Genomic DNA, 25,421 nt, shown 5'->3' with positions numbered 1-25,421 from the left:
TGTACATAGATATACAAGTGAAAATGTAAACAAAATTTTAATATAAGTGAAAATTTAGTTATTTCTTTTGCTAAATTCATTATTAAACGATGCTGTAAGAACCCGCACTGTTAATTAAGGAAATTAATTAATTAATTATGTGAAATTAGGAAATAATTTCATAATTGACCCTAATAATTATTATGAGGCTCTAATAATTATAGTAAGTGATTAAGAATGCTGAAAGTCGCTTTTCGAAAGAAAAGTGCAGATACCGGTTCTGCTAGTCGGTATAAATGTGTACCGAAAATTATTCCGGAAAATTATAATAAGTGCATGATAATTACTAGAATAATATGTAGGACTTGTAAAACGAGTTTCAAGTCAAAATAATAAGAACTGATGCCAGAAACTGGTACTAGCTATGAAAAACGCGTACCGAAAAGGTGCTCCGAAAATTATAAGAAAAATATGTTAATTCTTGTAAAATTGAGTAGGTTAAGAATCCTGAGTTTGGGATTAAAATGCTAAGCGTAGCAATTAAAGTTAATATTGTGTGTTAATTGGTTAAGTGGCTATAAATAGGCTTGTTAAGGCACAAAACCCTAGGCATTCAGTTTCTCTACGTGAGTTGGGTGGCTGGTCTGTTCTTGCTACTGTTTCTTTGAGTTTTCTTCACCATTTTGGAGATCAAGTGTCACTTTTGCTTGGTTTCTTCATCTCCAAACACTTGAGCCTTGTGTGAGTGGCCTTTGTGAGTGTGTAGAGAGCTTTGGTTCTGAGTTAAGAGGCTGTTTGAAGTCAGTTTGTGGGCTGAGTGGCCTTGTGTGAGGGTGTGAGCTTATTCCTTGGCTGTTGAAGCTCCAAGGAGCCAACTTTGTGAAGAAAGATCCTTGCTTGAGGAGTTTTTTCGTGCACCCTTGAAGTCAGTACCTTGGAGCTATTGTGTGAGCTCCAAGAGCACCCATTTTGCTGAGTTTAAGCTGTGGTAAGTTGTACCAACCTTGGTCTTGAGTTTTGTTGCTTAAAGATGAAGTCTTGGCATGTTTAATGAATTAAACAAGTAACCAACTGTCATATGAACCTCAATGAACCTTAAGATGCATGTTTAAGCTTCTGGAAGTGATAAAAATGGAACCTTGGAAGGATATCTTCGCGAAATGCAGAAACTGCATTATGTCGCGAAATATCCAGATATTGCCGTGGAATATCCGGATATTGATATCCGGATATGGATATCCGGATATTGATATCCGGATATGGGGATCTGGATATCCGGATATTGCCAGAGTGATATCCGGATATTGGATATCCGGATATTGCCTGTGAGATATCCGGATATTTCCTGTGAGATATCCGGATATTTCCTGTGAGATATCCGGATATTTCCTGTGAGATATCCGGATATTGCATATCCGGATATGCCTCCGAGGAATATCCAGATATTCTGGGTTTGCGAGGAACAGTAGCGTACTGTTCATCCAGAACTGATCTATGGGTTTGTGGACCCTAGTTTGAGGAAGTTGAACTTCTGTAATTAATTAATGTAAGTCAGAATCATGTGATTAAGGGCTTATGGCTTGGTGAGAAGCCTTAAGACGTAAAACGTAATGAAAAGACGTTGTCTTTATGTTGTATACTTGCAGAGTATAATTGTTGATGTATTGTTGGTCCATAACAGATTGTGAATCTGCTCTGTTTGGACTTTGAGCTGTGGACTCTTGGCTTTGGGTGTTAGCTTGCAAGGTTTCGTGTCCTCGGTTTAGCCATGTTGTGGTTCCACCATGTCCCTTGGGGGTATGGTTATATGCATGTTGTGTTACATGCTTTGGATATTTTGAAATGCTTTTGAGCTGATATGTGCAATGGCTTATAATATGTATGTGGTTTTTCCACTTAGTCGGTAAGCCTGAGTATGTGGCATCATACAAGATGGTGAGTCCGTGGGTGGGTGCAAGTAACGTCTTGCATATTGTGTGGATAATAGACGTATTCCTGCATTTCTCTGATCAGTAGAATAGTATTGACACACATGACATGATTATATGCTGCATTGCACTATTTTATAATTGATGATGATAAACTGCTTTTAAACTTATATTGCACATGTAAGTGAGCTTGGGGTGGAAGATCCTTGAGGACCCCTTGCCTTACTGAGATTTCTTGTTTAGAGATCTCACCCCACGTTTGGGGAATGCTTATTTCAGGTTCAGGTAGTATGGTGACTGATGCCTCTGGCGGCAGGAGGCCAGAGCTTAGTTGATTTTGATATTTATGCTGTATTACTGACATGTCTGGATTGGATGTTGTTTATGTTTTCTGCTCTTTATGTTTTGAGTTGATGTTGGGCTTTGTTGCCTTATTTGGGTGAGCATGGGAATTGTCCATGCCACTATGTTGTTAGTACTGTTAGTCTGAGTTGTATAAACTGCTAGTTGGTCCGGTCTACGTGTTGTAGTTCCGTAACTAAAGACATACATTATGTTATTTTAATTATTGAGGTATTTCAGTTAGCTGTTTTATTACAATTGCATACAGGCGATGTTTTATTAATTAATTAATAAGCAAGTTGGTAATGATAATGACTTCATAATTGAAAAGAAAAAGATATTCCGCATTTTTAATTAAGCGCAGCTTAATACGATAGTATGATAACATTTCCAGATATATACGGGGTGTTACAGATGCCATCAAATAAAGATTTTCTCACTGGGAGTCGTAACAAAATACAATAGTTATGATGGAAAACTAAAAGTAATGATGGAAAAATTATCTTAATAGCAGTATTGAATAACTGCTCTTAGCATGCTATATATTTGAAAGTAAAATCATTGATTTTCTTTAACTACTACCATTACAAAACAAAAATTAGTTATTATTATCCACAAAATTACTAAAATGCATTGTATACAATATGTTTCAATATAATTTGGATGTATAACATGCTTAGATGTCAAAAGAAAATTTTATTTTATTGATTCACAGATGAAAATCTCTGTTAAAACATATCACTACTGAAAAATTTATTTTTGTTGTAAAATATTATGAATGAACTTTCACATGGTTCATAACATGTGACTCTTTATATTCTATAATCATCATACTAATGGTGTGTTGAATTGTAGAATATATTCAAGGGGGTATTGTAAAATATTATGGATGACCTTTCACATGGATCATGGATAACTTTTCACGTGAATTATGAATGACTTTTCACATAATTCATAACATGTGACTCTTTGCTTCCATTGTAAAATATATCCATTTTTTCATGACTTCCATGTTTAAAAATGCATCTAAGATATACTCTTATATAGGACTCTTTGCTTATACTTATTCTTATTTTATTCTTTCTTTTATTTATTTTTTCTACACTTCATTTTCCTTTCTTTCATATTTCACTTTCTCTAATATTTTTCATCAAATTCACAATAATTTTTACTCATATTTATAAATATTTAAAATTATATTATTTTTAACTTTTTAAATAGGGAAAAGTTCACCAATACCCCTGTGGTTTTCTTCAGAATCACTTATGCCCCTGTGATTTTTTTTCTATCACATATGCCCCTGTGCTTTGTAAAAAATAAAAAACTACAGGGGCATATGTGATAAAAAAACATACCCTTTTACAAACCACAGGGGCATATGTGAAAGAAAAAAACCACAGGGGCATAAGTGATTCTGAAGCAAACTACAGGGGCATTAGTGAACTTTTCCCTTTTAAATAATAAAAATTTTGATGAAATTTTTTTTTTTGGCCCGCAGGTCAACCCTAACCCAGCCCGCTAAATTATAAGGCTTTGAGAGTTCGGGCTAAAAAATCACAAAAAGACCTTAATAGATTAGAGCCAAATATAATGCTTTTGCGGGCTGACTCCCGAGCTTTAACTCATTTTAACACCTCTAGAGATGAGAGCCCTAATTTGATCCCACCCAAATATTGTTCACTTAATATATATCAATTTAAAATTATTTTAACTAATTAATCTTCTTATATATACTTTAATTTTAAATACTTACAAGTTGCGACAATTCTCAAATTTCACCAATTAATACGAAAATGGGAATTTTTATCTTTGTTTTTTCACCAAACATTATTGTACTAATTTTTCAGAACACTCTAGCTGTCACATTACAACAACTTTAAAAATGGTCATGCTTTCCTTTGCTCAAAAAAAAAAAAAAAAAAGGCAATGCTTTCAGAAACATATTAACAGGGCAGCACCTAATAGCGTAATACCAACGCATCATCCAATACTTGGGTTGTGCTGGACTTGTTGCACAATGTCTCAAACACAAACATTCTATCAATCCATGCATGCTGATGCAGCCAGCCTTGTGGAAAGAAGGAAAGTAAACTCGCGAGTATAAGGAAATTCAAGTCCTTGAAGGAGGGAATTTCCCTTGAGAAATGGTATCTGAGTGCCAACTATGGGTACAAATATATAAGCTATATGCTAGTTAAGCTTTGGATGATGCCTTGCATATGTGATATGTGCTACTAATCATAATCTTCAATTCTATCCAATAGGAAGAAAGTATTAAAAGAAATTGCCCCTCTTGGCCAACCCATCACATACAAAAAAAATACCATAAAATTCTTTTAAAAAAAAAATGAAGTTTACAAATTGTAGCCGAATACATGTTGCAGTTCTATCTAACCTGCAGAGCTGCGAGTGGGTTTACCAATAAGCACTGCTTCACTACTTGCAGCTTTCTTTGCAGCAAGCTCCTCTAAGCGTTTCCAAGTGGCTTCACGTCCTGCTGTGACTTCATCTTCCTTTGATTCATCTTCCTCAAACTTTTGTAAACATTCTTTGAATAGATCAGGATCGAGATCCTGGAAAATCTTCCGCACATTTAAAGTCAAACTATGGACAGCCTGGTTCCAATGACTTCTAGCATTTTTCTCCAATGCAGGGAAGATGATGGGCAGTATCACTTTGCGGTTTTGTTTGATTAAGTTCACAATGTGATCATTGTTCCACAAGAACAAAGCTCTTTCTGCAACCTGAGGAAAAAGACAAGATTCATGTTTGTAGACTGTCATGGGAAAATAGCATATTGCAACTGCATCTCCATTTCAGGTTATGACAAAACTGGACGAATTAAACTAGAGAAATCATTGTTCAGCTTTGTTGGCCCAACTTTAGCACTTTCACATCACATTATATCATTAAAATGCATGCGAATAATCATTTGTACCCATTACATTAGCAATTGAGAGATCATTCACTGAACTTTATCCAGTGTCAACTAACTCTTGAGAATTGCAACAGACAATTTAACAGCAATTCAAGAAAGCATAGCCTGCATACATCTGAATGGTAACAACAACAAAATATCCACTCAAACTAGAAATATTATGAACAATTGTAAGCTATAATCAATTCCCATTCATGCAAACACCTCCAAAATGAAATTAGCACCATCTAAACATTTCGCACATGCTTTCTTACTTTCCTATTTAGGAGGTGTAGGGGGAGGGAGGGGTACAGCGAAGGATGGACCCCTATTAAATTTTTAATGGGCTTTTTGACTAGAGGAGGGGCCGTAGCTTCCCTTTCCCACAAACGTAAGCAATGTAAGTAAAATAGGATTCAAGTCCTCTGAAAAAATACCAAAAGAAAAGAATGAAATAGAAGCTCCAAAAATTCAACTTGTAGCATGACTGTTGTCATCATCAGTGTTAACTGTTAAGCACAACCAGATCTAACATTATAAAGTTCATCTCATCAGAATTATTTCATCTTTTTACCAAAAAAAAAAAAACAAAGAAAAGAATTATTTCATCTTTTGACAGCTCACTGCCAACGTATTTAGCACTATCTAATAATGAGTGCAAACATTATAAGATTCTAAATTTATATAGGAAAGTCAAATCAGAGACATACCTTTACTAGTGGTTTACAACTTATATTTCAAGAGTGGACTACTGCAGAGAATTAATTACAAGTGCCAACTTATAATCATTAACATCCAAGTTGAGCGTAACAGCACTGTTACTGTTAGAATCTATTCACATCATATGGCATTTTAAATTGTAGGCAGCACCAAATTGCAAATTACTTGACAAAGATTTTCTAAGTGGAAAATTATCAAAAACATCAATCTCATTCCAGTCTAGTAGGAACGCCCATAATGAACTTAAACCCAGCCCCCCACCCCCCCACAAAAAAAGAAAGATAAAATGTAAGAGGTTATTGCACACATGAATAATATAATCGATCTACGCTTCATAGGGAAAGGATAGTCACATATTTTCATTTACTTGTACAGAATATAGAACTGACACAAAAGTTACCTTTAAGACACAGGCTTACATTTTAAGACACCAGAATAAACTTTCCTGATTATTAAGGGATATAATTTAACAGTTAGTGACTTGGTGGAGGTGATACCAAACCTGTTAGACATATGAATAAAAACCATTTTTTCAGCATTCACTAACAGTTTAAGCTTTCAAGATATTTGGCTAGTTAATATGGTATTAGAATCTCTTCAACCAAGAAGTCAAGAACTCAATCCTTGCCACCCCTATTCTCTCAATTAGAACTAATTTCAGCAGAAGATTTTTGGTTGGCCTATGCTTCTTCCATGGTTAGCTTTTGTGTGAGAGGGCACATGAGAGAAATTTAATAAGAAGCTATCCTTGGAACTTCTCCTAACAGCATGGTCATGGGATTTTACCATAGTTAATTAATTGACAAAACCAAAGTTAATAACATGAGAGAGAGAGAGAGAGAGAGAGAGATATCTCTGACTGAATAGAAACAAGGATGATACAATATATAGAATGAAAGATATATAAACTTGCAGCAAGATCAAAACCTGCAATAGTGAAAATCACATACCACCATTATTGGTTTTTTATTTTTTAAAACCCTTTAGCGGGGAGGGTTTACCATAGAACATGACTATACACTTAATCATCCTCTGCATGTTTAGCCTTTTTGCGCTTCGCACAACAGTGCAGTGACAATTGACATAAAACACAGATATTGGAAGCTGACTGTACTCCTAAATTATTTAGGTGTAATGGATAAATCTTCATATGAAATCTTCTGGATCACAGCAAGTAACCAGGAGACGGATATTCTTGCATGTTCGAGTGGAGAAACATCAACAAAATTACACAAGTGAGGGCTTAACCACAAGACCTCCTTCCTGATACTTTGATTATTTAACAGATACTACTAAATCCAAAGTTATTAGAGAGTATAGATTTGAATGATTTCCATGTTTTAAGAAGGCATAAGGAAACAAAAGGATTCAAGTTTCTTTACCTCGACCATTGTTGTTATGTTTAAACTTTAAAACTACAAAACGAAATATGCATTGAGCAATAGGGTGGTGCAAAAAGTTTATCCTTTTCTTGGTAGCTTAAATGGCTTCTCAACTAGAGGAAATCAATTAAGGTATAGCATTCAATATCAAGGAGGTTGCTATTGAGAGGAGTCAGATGTAATTTCTACATGAAATTAAAGAGGGAAAACATAAAAAGGAACTAGAGTAAAGCATTGAAAATTTCATACCTGAAAATGGAGGCTATTCAAACAATGGGCAATACGCCGAAATAAAGGTGCCATACAACGCTGGAATTCTGGAGGTTGAGTAGCTTCTAAGACTTCTTCCAACTCACCCAGGAACATAACTTCCTTTGAACTATTTGTTATTGGCCAGTACTTCAATAATCCCCTAATAATAGCATCAGCAAGCTTGAAGTCTTTCTCCACAAATTGGGTAATGCAATAAGATAACTGCTGATGATACATTGCTAAGCACTTTGGTTTGTGCAGGGGAATCAGTGTCCGAACAAGAAACAGTTTATGCTCTTCTTTCAATGGCAGCGCGAAACCATTAATGATGCTCCCTAGAATTTCCAAGAACTCAGCAATGCCATTATGCTTCTCAGTCTCAAACATGAAATTAAAGAAGATATTATTGACCGATTTCCTGATGAAAGGGCGATGTGCCATGAATTTCCCATAGATGCGGTGCAGAGTCATTTTCAAGTACTCCCGTTCTCTAGGATCTTCAGAGTCAAACAAATCCAGCAGCCTCAAAACGAAGGACTGATCAATGAATCTCTTAGCCAACTTTGCATCCAGCTCAGGTGATGCTACAAATCTCAGAAAAAGCTCATACACGATTTGCAAATGAGGCCATGCAGGATCCATTGAAGGCTCCTCCTCCTCCACTTCAAGGCCATCAACAAGTTTGTTCTCTCGCGGTTGAGGACTAAGTGTTCTGAATATATTTACAGACACCATTTTCACAACTTCTTGCATCACATTCTCAGGGAACTTAGCATTAGCAGAAGTCACATAATCCACCAGTTCCACCAAGGCCTGTCTCTTAATTTCCTTTTCTTTGAGGTGCTTTGTGGGGTCAGTGAAGTCAAACACCACACTGCACATCTTGAGCTTCTTCATGAACAAGCTAGGCTTCTCAGAATCTGGAACATCCCTGAATGCAGGCAATGCTTCATAAGAATTGAAATTCCCATTGGGATTCTCATTCACACCCAATGGTATTTGAGCTCTGTTACCACGATGCTGTCCCGCATTCAAAGATGAAGAATTTCCTTGTTTGCTGCCCCCTGCCACAACAAGATTACTGCTTTTCGAGGTGGTAACGCCATGGCTTCTTCCACTTCCACCATGTTCGCGATGCTCAGAACCTTTTGATGACTTTCGAGGAAGTTTACTAAGTATCTGTTTGAACATAATTCATCAAACGAACACACAACACCCTTTCTCCTAATCTGAAAAATAACAATCCCTGAAACTTTGTCAACGACACGCTACGACACGATTTTGTTTGTACGGAAGAATCATATAATTCGCATCAGTAACATAGAACCATCATCATGTCCTGAGCCGACCAGACACAAAGGTTCTTGTTTGAACACTCTGATAACTGATAACTGATATGATGGCGAGGTTGGCATAAGAAAAAAGAAAAAAGAAAAAAGAAACCCTTTTGCTTATCTGGGTAGCAGAAGAAAAGCCAGTTCTCTAATTCTACCCATGGTGATGGAGCAGACCCGATTTGATGATTCAGAATCTGTGAAAACTGAACGTTAGCGATCACAAACACTGATGGAGAAACCAGAAATCAGAATCAATAATCACAAACACAGTGACACGAGGTTCAGAATTCAAAAATACAAATATCAGAAACCCAATCTTCTACGCTGTTGGGGTTGAAACGCGAGAGGAAGACGAAGAATGTTCTGCAGATTTCCCTTTTCCTCTCTCTCTCTCTCTGTTCTTTTTTCTTTTTTTTTAGGATATGTAAATTATTTTCGTTTCTATTTAAAAAAATAAAAAGAGAATTTCGAACTATCAGCAGAGAATATAAAATAAAAATATAGGTTAGGATATTGGAAGAACCAATTACGATTATTACTAATGTTATTACTAATCAATTTCATCGTTAGATCAATTATGTTGATCCAACGGTTATATTTATTTTTTACTTTTGTATGATTATGATTTCTCATATTTAATATTTTATATTTATTTCCATCTTTGTATAAGTATAATTTCTCATATTTAATAGATAATAATAACCGTTGTATCAAAATAATCGATCCAGCGATGAAATTGATTGATAGTAATATGTGTAGTAATCCTAATTGATTGTTACAATATCTTACCCCTTAAAATAATAAAAATAAATTTAAAATCGAGAAAAAATGGTAAAATGCACATGCAATACAAGCATCATATACTGACTGTAGATTAATCAATAGAAGAAGGAAGAATATTATAATAAAGGAAAAGAACATTGAAAATGTTTTTAAGACACAAAGCCAAACACGGTTTTGTAATCTTCGCGGTTGGCGTTTGTTGACCTGGGAATTTTTTTTTTTGTTAATTCTCATGATTCGATCATTCTTCTTCTTCTTCGAGAAGTAGTCAAGTCAGTACAATGTGTGATTTCGACCAATTTGAAGTCAGCACAAAAATGCAAAAGAAATTGGTACCCAAAAAATACGCCGGACACGAGAATAGATCAATTGCTCAATCAAATGCCTAAACGATATCGTATACCTTTCGCATATATAATGAATTTGAGTGCACAACAGCATTTGACAACCCAATAAGGCCGTCCACTCGCCTACTGAATATTGTCCCTTTTCAATTTAAATTTTATCACAAAGTAAGAGCTAGAATTCATATATATTTTAAGCCATTTTTTGTTAGAATTCATGTATATTTTAAGCGATTTTTTGTCACATCACCTAGAGTTTTATAAGAGTTATGTAGTAAGAAAAGTGATTATATAATGTTATAGAAATTCGTTTTGCGTGCCATAGTTTTTTTTTTTTTGCTTCAAAAAGTGCAAGCCCCACAAAATGTTGTGTGTGTAGGAAAAATTTTTGTGTCTTGTGACATGATAGATGCAAACCCCAATCACCTAACCCATAAAGTTCACCGTTACCATTAATTTCATTTGTTTTTTTTTTTTTTTCATGAATGATTCACATCTATGTGAGTTAAATGAATTACTTTATCCATTTTAAAATATCAAAATTTTTACAGATAATATTATATTTTGTTTTTTTTTCCATTTTAGGAATTAAAATATATTATTGACCTAACTTTAATTTTAACTTTGTTTTTTGATATCTCTATCAAATAAAATTTAAATTAACCACATCATAATGAATTATATATATTATTCTGTCCTTCTCACAATATCACTTTTATTGTATCTATAACTCTAAAAATATTAATGAAAAATAAAATTAATATTAGAAAAATATTAATTACTTTTTCAAATTTTAATTTTATTTCTTAATATCTTAAGTAAAATAAGAAACTATTAATGAAATAAAAAGACAATTTAATAAAATATAATTATATATTTAAAAATATTAAAGATATTTGATGACTTCCTTTTTTAATCTTTTTACAAAAAATGGTTAATACTTTAAAATAAGGACAATATTTAACATTAAATAACCTTATTAAATGATTTTCTTTATATAAAGAATTATTTACATTAATTCTTGTTTCAAATCATACCTTAAGAATCTTCGTCCTTATCCTTTCCACTCTAACCCCAACCTGAGGAATCTTCGGAACGTTACAGGACAATTCAATATTATTAAAATTAGCTCGATTTTGATCCAGTGGAAATACCGAGTCACTGAATTACTGTTTTAATCAATGAATAACTGATTGAATCGCATTAAACAATAATTATATACAATTCTATAATTTATACTAAAAAATTATAAACATACTCAAATATTTAAAAATTAAAAATTTCAAATATTTAATATAAAAAATAATAAATCACACATTACTATCCAATAAAAGATAAAACAAAAATATAATGATCGTAATATATGATTTATGTAAGTCAATAAACAAAAAATATTTAAATTTTTTGAAATCAGACCGGAATACCAATTTTCACAAAAATCGTTTGAGTCACACCAATTCACATCGATTCTAATGGATAGCTAATTCATTGCTTCATCCGAACAGTCATATATGATCGATTTACCAGTTTTCGAGCCGATCCAATTTTATTAATTGGAGCAATCGATCGAGAACTAGCTAAAAGGCTATTCTTACCAACCAAAAGCGCGTTCAAACAGGACAAGAGGATTACGTGAAAGGATTACATTTTTTTTTGGCAAACTCGGTGGCTTGTACAGAAATTAATTTTTAAAGTGTTATATATTTAAAAATAAAAACAAATTCACACTCTTGATTTATTATTATTATTTATTTAATTTGAGCACGTGTCCTTAAATATATCGATTTAAAAATTAGACCAAGAACAACCACGTCTATTTTTACTAATTCTGAGCATAACCATTAAAACAAAGAAGACATCAGCAAAAAACTAATCAATGTTTGAAATTATTCAACTACTTAAATTACAATGTTCTCTTGTCTATTTGAAAAAACTAACTTTTCTCTTAAAAATACATTATACTGTAATTTATTTTATTTAAATAAATTTCTTAACGGAAAAATACTAATACTTGACAATGCATACTAAATATTCATAAAAATAAATAAATTATTTTAACACCTTCCTTCAAAGTCAACTGAAATTCTATTTAGTTAATTAGGTGGAAAACAAAAGTAAATATTTTAAATAAAGTTTTTCCATTTTATTTGATATAATAAATATAAAAATTGTTAATAGACATGTACTCAACATAAAAAATGTCAATAGACAAATACTCGACGAAAAAGCCTTACAAAATATACTTGGCTTTGTTCTCAATGTAAGCTTCAATTGATGGTTCTCTTCCTAGAAAGTCCGATAACATTCCAATAGAATCCTTCGCTCCTCCTGGGGCCAATACCTGCAAATGTTTTGAAGCAAGAACGCAAATAAATACTAAATTTACAATAAAAACTCAGAAATCTGCTTAATTTAGGAAACCAATAAATTGCTGCATGTGATCTTTACTCCTAATAACAAACAATTAGAGCGCCGTGAAATTGGGAATGGAAAATTTAGAAATGAAATTTTTATACAATTTTTCATATAAAATTCATTGATTCCCACATGTAAAGGGACACATACTGATGATTAATATATTTCTGGGGGAAAATTGGAATGTCATTGTCATCAGTTACCTTGTTCCTAAATTGCATTCCGGCATGCTGGTTTGAAACATTATTGCAGAACTTTGAGGCGAATATATCAGCAGCAAAAACCTGAAACATTTTAGGCTTCAGTTTTAATTCTTCAAAAGCAATGATCAAGGAAGACTTTCTCCAGAAACAATGATCTTCAGAAAACTAAAAATGCATGATTGAAAATTAAAAGATTCTTGCAATGAAAATTGATTATGAATTTTGACAACGGTGTAAGATAAAGAAGTAGCAAGTTATTCAAACCTCACTCCATATACGACTGTAGCACGCTGCTTCATAACCAATAACACTAGAAGGAAAACATGAAGCTGGATTGGTTCCTTCTAATACGGGCAAGCCTAACATCACCTGAGAAATGAAATTTACATAGAACTTCCATTCAGTCTTTTCATTACAAACAGAACTTCAAATTAGTACTAATGTTGAATTCATTTACCTTGGCATGAAGATGCTTGAATAACTCTTGAATGTCTATGTTATCCGCAGAATGTATGATTTGGTCAAAAAGACCTGATAGCAAGCAGTTCTTAAGTTAAATGAAAATGAAACGCAACTATTCAGTGTATGATATTATCTATCAATACCATGTCCCACTTCCTAACCAAAAGAAAAATATTTGCAAGCTGACAAGTAAATAGCAATTGAAAAGCCATCCAAAGTAATCAAATGTCTGTGCATCAATCCACATTAATGTTAATACTTGAAAATAATAAAAGTTTCACCTTTTTTCAGTAGAAAATAACCATTTCCGTCACTTGTAAAACCTTCACTTTTATTTTCAAACATAACTACATCATGCGTACATTTCGTGTAAATATATACAATATATAGCAACTGATTGAATATGTTAGACAAATATAATATAAAACCATTCATGTGGCTTCATCTAATAGCTTAAGCTTGGGGGGTTGAATTGGTTGTTTTATATGGTATCAGAGTTTCTGTGACCAAGTGATCACAAGCTTGATCCTCACCGCTCCTATTCTATTAATAAATAATTAAATATTGTAGAGCTACTTAGCTCAAGTAGGTGACTCTGGGTATTATTCACCCTTCATGCCCAATGGGCTCTTGTGTGAAAGGATGTATTAGAGAAATATAATACAAAATACAAAATCATTAGTGTAACCTTCACCTAAAAGCTTAGACTTTTGGGTTGAATTGGTTGTTTCACATGATCAAATCCCAGACAATAAGAACTATTCACTACTCTAACGAGATCATATCATAGGTAAAGACAATGGAACTACCATCTAAAAGAAACTGCAATTTTCACTAAAATTGACTCCCCACAGCAGAGTAAGATATTATAAATAAGAATCCACCAACATAAGCAAAAGCATAAGAAAAAACTGGTAATATAAGGTTAAATTGTCAGAATAAAAAATAAAACATCATACAGTATAGAATCTCTTGCTTCAATTTAAGTGCAGAAAAGGAAGTCATCCATCTTTTAATTGATTTGCATATGTCATCCTTTATGGGCTTTGTAATATCCTGCAAGTCACAAACTTAATAAATTGAAGTACAGAAGCATTTGGTAGACGTATTCAGATTGAGGTGAGTTCAAAAAACAATGACTAATATCAACAAAAATCAAACCATGTAATTTTCAGAAAATTATGGAGGGAACAGTTGGCAAAACTCACCTGATGAAATCCAGAAATCAACTTCAGAGAAAAGCTTTCATAACACCTACGATTTCCACATGTAGGAAGATTGAATGTGTTTAATCTAAATTAGAATAAGGAAGAACTTGGAGTAGTTTTGTTACCAGTTTTCTAGCAGTTTAGCAGGTATTTCCACAAAGTCAGGATCAACACGTAATCCAGAAAATCTAGCAAATGATGCACGGTTGCAAATTTGTTGAACCTAATATTATTTTAAAAAGATTTCAGAATAAAGATAAACCATGTTATGTGCAAACAAAACTAAATTAAACTGCGATTTACAATATCTCACACCTTCTGCAGGAATATAGTGAATATATATTCAAATTCAAGCTATTGGCAGAATGAATCTTGTAAAAAACTGAGGTGGAGCAATAAGTAATCATAAAAATCTAGATTTATTGTCAAAAGCAAAACACCCGTCTCCTTTAGTCAAGGGCTCAAAGCACAGCAAACAATGACCCCAAAATCCAATTCCACAGTGGTATGTCCATTCTGTGAATGGGTGAAATAACATGCTCGAGAAGAAAACATTCTGGATTAACTTAGCTGACATGAACATCTATGAAACCTATTTACTCTAGGATACAAGTTGACTAATACAAGCCAAGAACCAAATTGAATTCATTTATATCAGTTTCTAAAAGTATATGCATTAGTCAGAGATAGAGAACCAAGTTGTTTCAATTTTATGGCTGGACACTGGGTAAACCAGCAAGCATGAAATTGACTTTAACAAAATCGACACCCAAGGGGATGGGAGGGAGAGAGATTAGTTTCAGGAAAAACTAGCAAATGCAACTACTAAAATCATAATATTTTTAAGAAAAATTGGTTACATGTCCAAAAACAACTTCACTCACATATGCCTTAGCAGTATTCATTACTAATCTAGACCGTTTACATGAAGCATCTTTTACTCACCAAAATTTAGTAGGCTTTCCAAATCCGTTCTTTTATGCTAGCCCTTGTTGCGGACAAACACTACCAAGGGAAATGCATATGAAGTAGCGCCAGCCAACATCATTATCATAGGTTATGTCATCTAAAGAATATGACCTCTACCCTCAGTTAACAATTCACAGCACCCTAACAGCTGGCAATATAACCAAAAACCCTTCCTTATTGCCTGCACATTCTCCTTTCCCTCACAAATCCAATGGACCTTCAATCCCCTAATTTCTATTCTACCCCTAATTCATTTTGAATTGTTCAATCCTATGCCTTCCACCGTCCAGTATCAGTTTTAAATACTACAAAGAAAAGGAAAAGGAAATTTAAATGTAAATGTAAAGACATTCTGAAAAGGATCTCAGTTATAGACAACTTTCATTTTACTCCCCTTTGACCCAAACCCAAACAAGCAAAATATGAGAATAATAATGCAAATCATGGGACAAGAAAATCTTATTCTGATTATGAAACCGTGCTTCACGGATATGAAAACAAACATACCACATGGCCAAACTCGTGGAAAAGACTGACCACTTCAGAAAACCGCAATAATCCTGGAGTACTGTCGGCATCCTTTTGATACTGAGATATTAGTAATGCAACTGGTATCTACATAAACATTAAAAATGAACAAAAATTGAGAGGCATGATATTTTATCCATACAATTGCCAAGATCCTAAATTTACAAAAAAATTGCAGTATAAACTTGGTGGCAGTCACTGTGTAAGGGTTGAAAACAAAATAAAAAAAGGCCGACCCAGTTCAAGACCCACTCCGTGAGTGTCTGGGGAAGGGAAATTTGAGTCAAGCCTCACCCCTCTTTGCAGGGGGGCCGAGTCGAACCCCTGACCTGGAACACCACGGTAAGCAAGCTCACCGCTGAGCCAGGCCGGCTCTTCGGTTGAAAACAAAATAATAACAAATAAAGACATGCATCAATGCATCACAACCAACCGTGCATAAAAGTTTTACCAGCTCCAAGCAATATATGCACACTCTGTATCACCAAAGTGCCTACTTAAACTATGGCCAAAGGGAAATGCCCTCTCAAGACAAGTCTACAACTCCAAGGACAAGATTTTTATCTTGACAACAGTTCTCAATAGGATTCCAATGACATATTGGAGAATAATCTTTTTGGAGTTCTTGTTGAATACTGGCAGTGACCTTCCATTTTAGAACAATATCTCATGGAAATGACACACTTCAGAGGTTTTGGAGAGAATAAGGCTAAATTTATTTGGTAGTGTGCAATTTATGCTATTCTAAGTTCTGTGTGGCTGGACAGTTGCATGCTGATATGGTCAGACAGAAGTTAGTTAGAACAGTTATGTTTGGACAGAAAAAATTGTTAAAGGTAGGAAATTAGTTTAAATAGGAGGGTAGAAGAGGGGGCATTCTGATTTGCTATTGTTTAGGAATTGAGCACTAGCTTTGTTATAGAAAGGGGAAATGCTTTATGAGGTGAAAAAACTTGGAAGGAGAATTCTCTCCTTTATGTTTCTGTTTATAATTCAACAAACACTACAGCAGTATTCTTTGTTCATTTCTCTGTTTTTCACATATCTTTCCCTCTCTGAAAACTCAGAATCCATTTTTGGGTTCCTAACAATTTGGTTCAACCTGCCAGATCTCTTATTGAGGTAGAGCAGAAATGGAAAATCAGGAGGGTTCTTGAAAAAGGTGACTAGCAATCAAGCATTACGGCCTCATTCATGGGATTCTAGCATTTCTAAGCTTGCGCAGATGCTGTATCGGTTGATGAAGAAAAAAGGTATTAATCTTGAGTCAGAGTAAGATGACAAACAACCCATTCAAGAAGAGTGACATTTAGTCAAATATGCAGGGAATGGAAAAATAGTAGGACGATGATTCAGAGAAATTCTTTGAGGTAATAGGATAGCCCAAAAATTTGAGGGCAACGTAAGGGTTATTGACAAAAAAGAGTCATAGAGGATTTGTGGATAATGAAGATAGCAGTGAACACTCCAGTGTCAGTCATTAAACAAGATCTATGCAATGATGGTGGTGAATAAAAAATCAGAATCTAAGTTTCAAAGTCGCGAAGAGAGTGAGTAGGAGGATATTCCAGAAGTCCAAGGCCAAGGAAGCAACTTTGACAGAATCATTGAAATTCCTCCATTGGACAAAGGCAGTGGGCATCTCCGCCCTGTACTGGCTTTTCCCTTTTCTCCATAACCAGCATCATGTCTCCACTGGAAGCCAGACATTATGCAGGGCCAACAGATGCGTTATTCCAGCATGTCACTTTGGAGACTGCTCAGCCACCAGATTTGTGCAACAGCATGTTGCCAAGATGCAAGCTTTCACAGAGAGACGCCAGCAGAGGTAGCGACAGCGGAACTGTGCTAAATGTTATGGTTTCAATGTTCAAAACTTCAAATCATCATGAAAATGATGAAAGTAGCAGCACAGCCATAAGGAAAAACTAAATAAATTGCTTGTCATGAGAACATGTCATTAAAACAGGGGAAAAGTAGAGAAACTTCAAAAGCTAATCCAACTACATAGGAAATGGTGCTTAAAATAAGAAAATTAAACTTAAAAGAAATTTAACTTTATTCACTAAAAAATAACCTGTTGTGCTCCACTGATTGTTAATGCACTGTTCTGGAGAGCCATCACACAAGTATGGCCAAATTTTCCTTCCCTGTAAAAATAAACCAACATGAACCTATTTTCAACTTTCACTGGCAAAAAAAAATTAAAGGAGCATTAAAATTTCAAAAGTTAAAAAGCTTAACCTCGAGAACAAATCAAGGTAGCAATAACCTAAGAGTTCACTAGAACCTAAGTCAAGTACTGAAAAAACACGAACATCACAGTGCCAAACCTCAGCTCCTGCAATTTCCTCAAACTTTAAACCTTCAAGGAAAATAACAAGAATGGGTATCAATGTGCATTCTACCACAGAAATTAAAACAAACAGAAAAATTATAAAAAAAGGAATTCTTGACAAAAATATTTTGGTTTAGGAATAACTAAACACTCAAGCAGTTAATAAAGTCAGTAAATGATTACTCATGAACCACTTCATGAACATTGTTAACCAATTCAATGGTTTATTTTTCCTAAAATGGAAATATTTTACTAAGAATTCCTTTCCAATTACTTTCCACAATAACTGAATATCTGATGGTCAAGGTAATAAAACATAAGGACAAATATAAAATTACCAAATAGATCTTGGACAATTTTGAAGATCCCAGATAGAACTAAATTAATTGGTAAGTATTGCTTGATCTCGCCAAAGTCCAAATCATAACTCTGCTCTTCAACCCGTTTTACATAATACAGTAGGTCCTCAATTCCAAATGGAAATTCCCCTTCCTCTTTCTTCTGATATCATATCACAATAAATTTGTAATGAGGTATACATAATTAAAGCAAAACAGGATACACCAAAAATATTCAAACCTTCAAATTTTTCAACATTTCAAGTTCTTCCATGGCCAAGTCAGTCAAACTTGTTGATATGCCTTCCAAGAACTCAAACACCTGGATGAAATTCGGAAAATATTAAAAAAAAAAAAAAAAAAAAAACTATGTGATTAGCTATATTAATCTGTCAAATTACACTTAGTCTATGGCACAGCAACAAGACAGCCTCTCCAGTTCTCATTTCATTGTTTATTTTCCGAGAACATCACCCAGCAGTTATCAAGCTGGTCTGAGCTTAGAAAGTTTGTCGAACAATTTTTTTGTTTTAAATTAGAGATTTCCTGCACTGGATGTCATTATAATCTCATATCTGTATCATTATCATATATAGATGATTCACAGTTGGTCATGACTGTCTGACACATCTTCAGAGTAAGTGATTAAAAAAAATGTTATAATTTTTAGAGATAAACTTAAAAATATTATAAAAAAACTCATGATTTGTGTATAATTTAGTTTTATAACTAGCACTGACTATTGATTCTTGCTACCCTTCAACATTATCTGTTACAAACAAGAATGGGCTAAACTTGCCCAAACAACATAAGTGACTTGACATGCAGCCTCAAAAGAACGATAACTATCTCGACGATTTTGCACTCTCTTTCTTATGACTTTGCATTTCAGCAAAGTTGCATATGCTGCAACCTAGGTTGTCAGTAGCGGCCCGTAGCGCCGCTACCGTAGCGGGTAGCGGCGGTCGGCCGCTACAAACCGCGACGCTACGCGACATTGGCCATAGCGGAAGGTAGCGGCGTAGCGTAGCGGCAATACCGCTACCCGCTACACCAATACACCACTCCCATGTTGGAATTTGATGGAGAATCCGGAGATGATGATGATGATGATTTTCTTCATTAGTTCACTTCTTGTACTTGACTATTTGACAATTTTATTGTTCGTGTTTAGTTTTGGATCCTTCCTTGATGTTCCTTGTATTTGACATTGATTGTGGAATTATGTGTTTGATTTTGTGTGACTTCTTATGTTTGAGCATTAATACTAAAAGCGGTATTGCCTTGTTTCTTGACTGTTAGTATAATATTTGTGGAATTAATACTTCACCGTAGCGGCAATACCGCTACCCGCTACACCGCTATACCATTTTCGGGGTCGGCCGCTAAATAACGAGCTAATGAATCTCCTTCTTTTTGCCATTGAACTTCCCAATCAAATTCCTCGTAACTGCTACTGACAACTATGGCTGCAACCTATTCATCTAAGGGAAATACATGGTCAAAGATGAAAGGTGAGTATAGAGAGAGGAAGTAAAAACAGGTGTGTGCTTAGAGAGGCTTGATGGCATGATAATTTGTTGAGTTTTACTTCCTTCCTTTTCCAGACAAATTTATCTACTAAACACAACTTAAAAAATAGAAGCTCCAACGGAACCCTCTAGCAGTAGACAAACCAAAAGAGACGCAATTCATACTATAATCTAACCAGCTTTTTAGTGCTTCTGAAGGAAAATACATTATTGCATCTCTACAACGATTTTACAAACCTTTGTAGGTGTCTTTGCCATTCTAACATCAACGGCATACTCTGCATAGCATGAATAGCCAAGTAAACGAGCATATTTATGGCGTTGTTGCACCTGAATCATGCCAATTGAGTATCAACATCAACAACCTTTAATATGATTTTGGCAACAAAGATGTCTAGAACAAACACAAAATCAAGAATCATAAAAAGTCATAAGCTTAAAGATGATCAAATGAGCCCCATAAACAATTCAAACTTTAAACTAATAACTAACCTACAAGTAACATTTGTCATAATCATATACAAATTGATAACTGAAATTTATCCATTCAAATCCAATAAATTCAACTGTGTTAACCATCATTATTCATTGGTAAGTTGTTCGCAATAATGAAAATATAGAATTATAAAATTACATTGGAACCATTCTCACTCCCTTTGCCAAACTCTTATTAGTCATTTAAGTACAATAACAAGAGGTTGCCTGCATGTCAATGACCGGTTACAACTTACAAGGTCCAATTACAAGATAACTTCTCAATTTATTGCTCAAAATCAAATTAGAAATATTTGACAGTAAATAATGAAGTCTTTAATGAGTAATCTCATCAGTGAAAATTACCAGACATTCCAAAATAGTAAGATTGACTTCTCCACATCTATTCCCATACGCCCCTGATACCATCCGCCTTGTAGTTCCTACCTTCATGTGCTCAATATAGAATTATAGACCTTGTTAGTACAGTTTCCCTGAATAAAAGAAAACATAATATGCCATGACAACAAGGAGAAATCATGGATGCATTTCTGAGAAGAATATTATTTATGCTTATGGAGATATTCAAGTGATCCAATGTAGCAATATGTTCTGTGTCAATAAATACCTTTACCTACTGTCTTTTTGTGTCACATTAAGAAACAAATTTAATTAATTAATTAAGAATCCAAAATACACAAGAATTAAAAAATAACAATTCATAAAAAAATAAAAAAATAAATAAAAATAAATAACAATTCATTGTGAACAATTTATTAAATTAAAAAAACAATTCTTTGTGACAATAATTTAAAAATAAATAAATAAATAAAGGTAAGGAAGTCATTCTAGCTTATCAGTCTATGTTTTTTCCAAGTCAAATTCCTGTGGAAAGTATTAGACACACATTCATTTCACTAATTTTAAAAAGCAAACCCTTACAGAGACAAGAATACCATTTTATTAAATAGAATACAACTGAAAATTCAGATGCTTCTCATTATTGGTGTACTAGTGGTACAAGATATAGTTTAATCTTGTTTCATAATATAGCACTTATTTAGCTAATAAAAATGCAACCATTAGTTAATACTTCATCCACCATACCTTGCAAAATTCAAGTACAGCTGCGACATGATGACTTCTCAGAGAGATCTTCAATTTTCCATTTTCAGATTTATCTAAACCCTGTGAAGGAAAGCATTTATTCCAACAAACAACCGGGGGAAAAAATAAACAAATGTTTAACAAATGAAGTCCTTGCTATTGCAGAAGCAGTAATGAGCCTCCATAAAAAGCTCATGCATTAGGTATTAATCGTGTATCCATATTACACTTATCTGGAGCAAATATGTAATAAATCTGTCTAAAAAGTGGAGAGAGAATTGGTAAATTATGCATTAATTATTCCCTTAGGTAGTCCAATCGGTTAAATATTATCTTGACCTTAAAATCTACATTTCCCATATCTCTGTATTTTTATTTTTCGATTTCTCAAATGATGGCTACTTTGTATTCCTTTTTGTTGAGTCACACGAGTTCATATTTGAGGGCTATATTTGGTATTTTAGATTGGAATGGGAGGGGATGGTTTTCAAAAGGAAGGAGAGGGAAGGTATTCATCTTCTTGTTTGGATGTATTAAGTAAAAATTTAGGAATATACATTATCTTGTTTGTTTATGAGACAACATTATGGGGAAGTAAATGGAGATCAATTTATTATTTTATCCTTTTCCAATGCGGGAAGGGGATGATTTCGAGAGAAACAAATTCAACTCTCTGGGAGGAAAATTGAGGATAACACCATAACAGGTTACTCCATGTCCCCTCCACTTCTTAAATAGGACAGCCAAACATACATGTGAGTGACACTAGTCCTTCCCTTCCCTTTATTTCCATTATTTTGTCCCAATCACAAACTCAGTGGCAGAGTCTTGTAGTGTGTCCACCTACTACTTACAGTTCAAGGAAGAGGAAACAATTCCAAGCCCACCCAACAAAAGAGTGTTCTGATGCAGAAAAACGAGTACAATGAAATTTATGTTGAAACAAAAAATAGAAGACATGGGGTTTAGAATAAAATAATATAAGCTATAAATTTGAATGTTCATAATTTACAAGCAAGCGTTTAATAGTTGACATGAGCCAAGATGCCAAAAGGGAAAGGAAAAATTTCAGAACATGCATACTACACTTGTTAAGTTGATTGATGTAAGAGCAATCATACTGAACCTTGAGAAACTCTGTAGGTAATCCAAGTAACTCTGCCTCGTTGAAGAGAAGAAACGTGCTATCATCATTGAGATTTTGGATATATCTAAAGCTTAACTCATCAATCTGGGCCCTTAGACGTAGCAACTCTTCTCTTTTGCTCGCAGTGAGGTTCAATCCATTTCGTTCAAAGTCTCTCACCTGTCACTGATCAGGAAAGAATCAACATCTGGATTTCATAGTTTTCATGGAGAAGTATATTAGAATATGGTGCAACCCTGCAATCAATTTAGTAACATAGAATGATACAAGCAGTGCCAGTAACAAATTGATGCCATTAATCCCCCCCACCCGCCAAAAAAAAAAATTAAAACAAGACTATGTTACAGACAACTATTTGGTTCTTACCAGAATTTGAACAAAGCGTTTGACTTCAGCATTCATCCAATCCCCCCTTACTGCAAATGCTTTAACAACAAGATATACATCTTCACGTTTGCTGATCCACTTGCATGAAACAACACAGCATTCAATTTCATAATCGATGAAATGAAAAGACACCTGTGAAGAAAGTCATGATACCATGCAATGCATGCAGCAGTATTGTGAGCTTATCCTCACTGTCCACACCACATTGTATGAGTCCAACAAGCTTAAGAACCAGCCTAAATTCCCTGAGCTGATAAGGCATTTCTGCCCCAGTAAAAGCCCATGGGGACAGAAATCACAAATAGTGTAAGAAACTAAAACTCAATGGAAACAAACCTGCACACATCAAGATGAGTATCTATTCTTCGCTCTGCTTCTGCACTTGCTTTGCGCACATCCTCCCGAGTAGATACCAGCTTCGGAAAGACACATGATTGGATCAGTGGGAATTGCATCGCTTGCAATTCTGCCAGAGGTGATATAACATTCGTGCATGTAACCTGTAGTTTTTGTCGACACAAGTAAGACAATCAGCTTAAGGAAACAGTAAATAGTGAAAAAAGAGAGAAAGAGAGAAAGATACACAACAAATAAACGAACACAAGCGACGTTGATCCCAAACAGCGAGATTTAAAAATTTGGCGCCGCTGCACCATGTTCAATTTGCAAAATTTGAACGTGAATAAAAAAATTTCAAAATCTCAAAAATTATCTCGCCGATAAGTTTTATAAACAAATGCGAGCTTGTTTTGAAGTCATAATTCAGTAAATAAATAAGAACAATGAGATCAGCGAAGCATAAAGATGTGAATCTGTGATACCTTATCGAGAGGCACCGACGCAACAGAATTATGGACCTCGTTTGACTTGGCAATGATTTGGTCTGCCAACTTAAGAATCTCAGATGCTGATAGGTTAACAAGCACCTTAGAACCTGCAAGATCTACAAGTTTCCTTAAGTGACTTTCAGTAAAAACGATCTTAGTTTTTAATAGCTAATGCACTAAGCAATCATACGGAATACTGGTAACTGAGAAACGTTAGAGTAAGAGAAAATCGAAAGAGTTAAGAAGAAGGAGTACCTTTCGTCTTTGCATTTTTTTCCTTCCGGTACTTGATAGCGGTGAGAGCGAGGTTCACAGCAATTGCGAGCAACGCAGCAGTTCCGGTGAAGGCGAGCAGGTTTCTACCTTTCTTCTGTTTGTCCATTTTCTCACACTTTCCTTCACTTTCCGTCATTTTCTATCCTCTTTTTGTCTTTTTCTTGCTCCCTCGGCGAGCGCGAAGGGAGATTTTGTCTTGGGCGGAAAATGAAATATGACGCAATTGAAATTTGACGCGAATTTCGCAATTCTAAAAACAAGAGAAAATGAGGCTTTGACTTTGATAGATTGGCCTAAATTTATTCAGAAGGAAACGCACGGTTTGGTTTCTTTCGGCCCATTGTCATTTGTGGGCCGGCCTCTGTTGACCCATTATCAGTTGTCATAACTCATAACAGTGAACCTCTTTGCATTTTGGGGCCTGTTAAAGACATCATTATTCATTCAATGCTGTCAAATAGATTTAGGTAGTATTTGGTTGAAGGTTTATGTTGGGATTGATGGAAAAGTGTAAGTGGATATTAAAAAATATCACGTTTGGTTCAAGTTTTTTCAAAAAATACCATACAAATAGGATAGATGGGAAAATGACTTTTGTGTTGATTTTTTGATGAAATTCACTGTTACAGAATACCACTTGAGATGTGGTATTTTGAGATAACTGGAGAAGTGAAAAAACAGGTGCAAAGTTTCTCCCGAACATAGATTTTGCATATTTAAGTAAATTTCCCTGGTAATATTTGGGTCAACCAAACAACTTTTTTTACATTTTCCTACCAAACTCGCTTTCCAACCATTTCCCTATCAATTACATTTCCCTAGTAAAAAAAAATTTCTCCCGAACCAAACACAACCTAGGTATATTTAGATATGTATGCAAAAAAAAAAAAAAAAAGTATATTTAGATAAGTCATTAAGATTGGTATAGTGACAAAGATTTGGGTAGTTTTATATTAGGTATGTGTTTAAATACTACCATTGTATCCAAAAATAAAAAAGTATGTTTAGATAGCAATTAATGTTTTTGATGTTGGATACAAGTATATAGGGCCATGTGGAGCTATATAAATGAAGAGAATAGAAAGAAAGAGAAAAACATTGGTCTCACATATTTTTATATGTATATAGGAAATAAAATTATCTCTTACAACATAAGAAACATTAATCTCATTTAGATAAGTTTGAAAAAAAATATTTTATAATATTTTATGTTATTTTTATTAAGT

The 25,421-nt window shown here is 34.2% G+C and overlaps 2 protein-coding genes across 4 annotated transcripts; both read right to left on the bottom strand.

The window, feature by feature from the left end:
- Positions 1-4,378: 4,378 nt before the first annotated feature.
- Positions 4,379-9,265, bottom strand: LOC133303019 (serine/threonine protein phosphatase 2A 57 kDa regulatory subunit B' theta isoform-like). The gene is made up of 2 exons (XM_061503149.1): positions 7,518-9,265; positions 4,379-4,993 (listed from the first exon to the last, which is right to left on the bottom strand). Exons 1-2 carry the CDS (start codon positions 8,709-8,711, stop codon positions 4,640-4,642), a joined length of 1,548 nt encoding a protein of 515 aa, XP_061359133.1. The 5' UTR covers positions 8,712-9,265; the 3' UTR covers positions 4,379-4,639.
- Positions 9,266-12,175: 2,910 nt separating this feature from the next.
- LOC133310811 (probable thimet oligopeptidase) lies at positions 12,176-24,353 on the bottom strand. Of its 3 annotated transcripts, none has more exons than XM_061513324.1 (20): positions 24,163-24,353; positions 23,914-24,026; positions 23,429-23,592; positions 23,072-23,162; positions 22,685-22,864; positions 21,559-21,639; positions 20,818-20,898; positions 20,215-20,307; positions 18,687-18,767; positions 18,446-18,608; positions 18,014-18,134; positions 17,847-17,919; positions 15,749-15,856; positions 14,398-14,495; positions 14,273-14,318; positions 14,024-14,120; positions 13,060-13,133; positions 12,867-12,971; positions 12,603-12,683; positions 12,176-12,325 (listed from the first exon to the last, which is right to left on the bottom strand). In XM_061513324.1, the coding sequence occupies exons 1-20, from the start codon at positions 24,329-24,331 to the stop codon at positions 12,215-12,217; spliced, it is 2,130 nt and encodes a 709-aa protein (XP_061369308.1). In that variant the 5' UTR covers positions 24,332-24,353; the 3' UTR covers positions 12,176-12,214. The 3 variants fall into 3 exon arrangements, with proteins under 3 accessions (XP_061369308.1, XP_061368085.1, XP_061368704.1); XM_061512101.1 differs by having other exon boundaries at positions 23,914-24,035; positions 24,175-24,353; XM_061512720.1 differs by having other exon boundaries at positions 18,446-18,605; positions 23,914-24,035; positions 24,175-24,353.
- Positions 24,354-25,421: the final 1,068 nt, after the last annotated feature.

The sequence above is a fragment of the Gastrolobium bilobum genome, unplaced genomic scaffold (assembly GCF_033153095.1).
Source record: "Gastrolobium bilobum isolate Gb01-03AN ecotype WA unplaced genomic scaffold, APGP_CSIRO_Gbil_v1 utg21156, whole genome shotgun sequence".
Taxonomy (NCBI): Eukaryota; Viridiplantae; Streptophyta; class Magnoliopsida; order Fabales; family Fabaceae; genus Gastrolobium; species Gastrolobium bilobum.
The sequence above is the reverse complement of the archived record's forward strand: the minus strand, read 5'-3'. Positions and strand labels throughout refer to the sequence as shown.

What these genes read in the sequence shown, in the direction of transcription:
- LOC133303019 (XM_061503149.1), bottom strand. Translation starts at nt 8,711, where the DNA reads ATGTTCAAACAGATACTTAGTAAACTTCCTCGAAAGTCATCAAAAGGT. An exon ending in TGAATAGCCTCCATTTTCAG is followed by an intron (nt 4,994 to 7,517) that starts GTATGAAATTTT and finishes CTTTTTCCTCAG; the next exon opens with GTTGCAGAAAGAGCTTTGTT.
- LOC133310811 (XM_061513324.1), bottom strand. Translation starts at nt 24,331, where the DNA reads ATGACGGAAAGTGAAGGAAAGTGTGAGAAAATGGACAAACAGAAGAAA. An exon ending in TACCTACAGAGTTTCTCAAG is followed by an intron (nt 21,640 to 22,684) that starts GTTCAGTATGAT and finishes TTTCCTTCACAG; the next exon opens with GGTTTAGATAAATCTGAAAA. An exon ending in TACCTTGATTTGTTCTCGAG is followed by an intron (nt 17,920 to 18,013) that starts GTTAAGCTTTTT and finishes TTATTTTTACAG; the next exon opens with GGAAGGAAAATTTGGCCATA.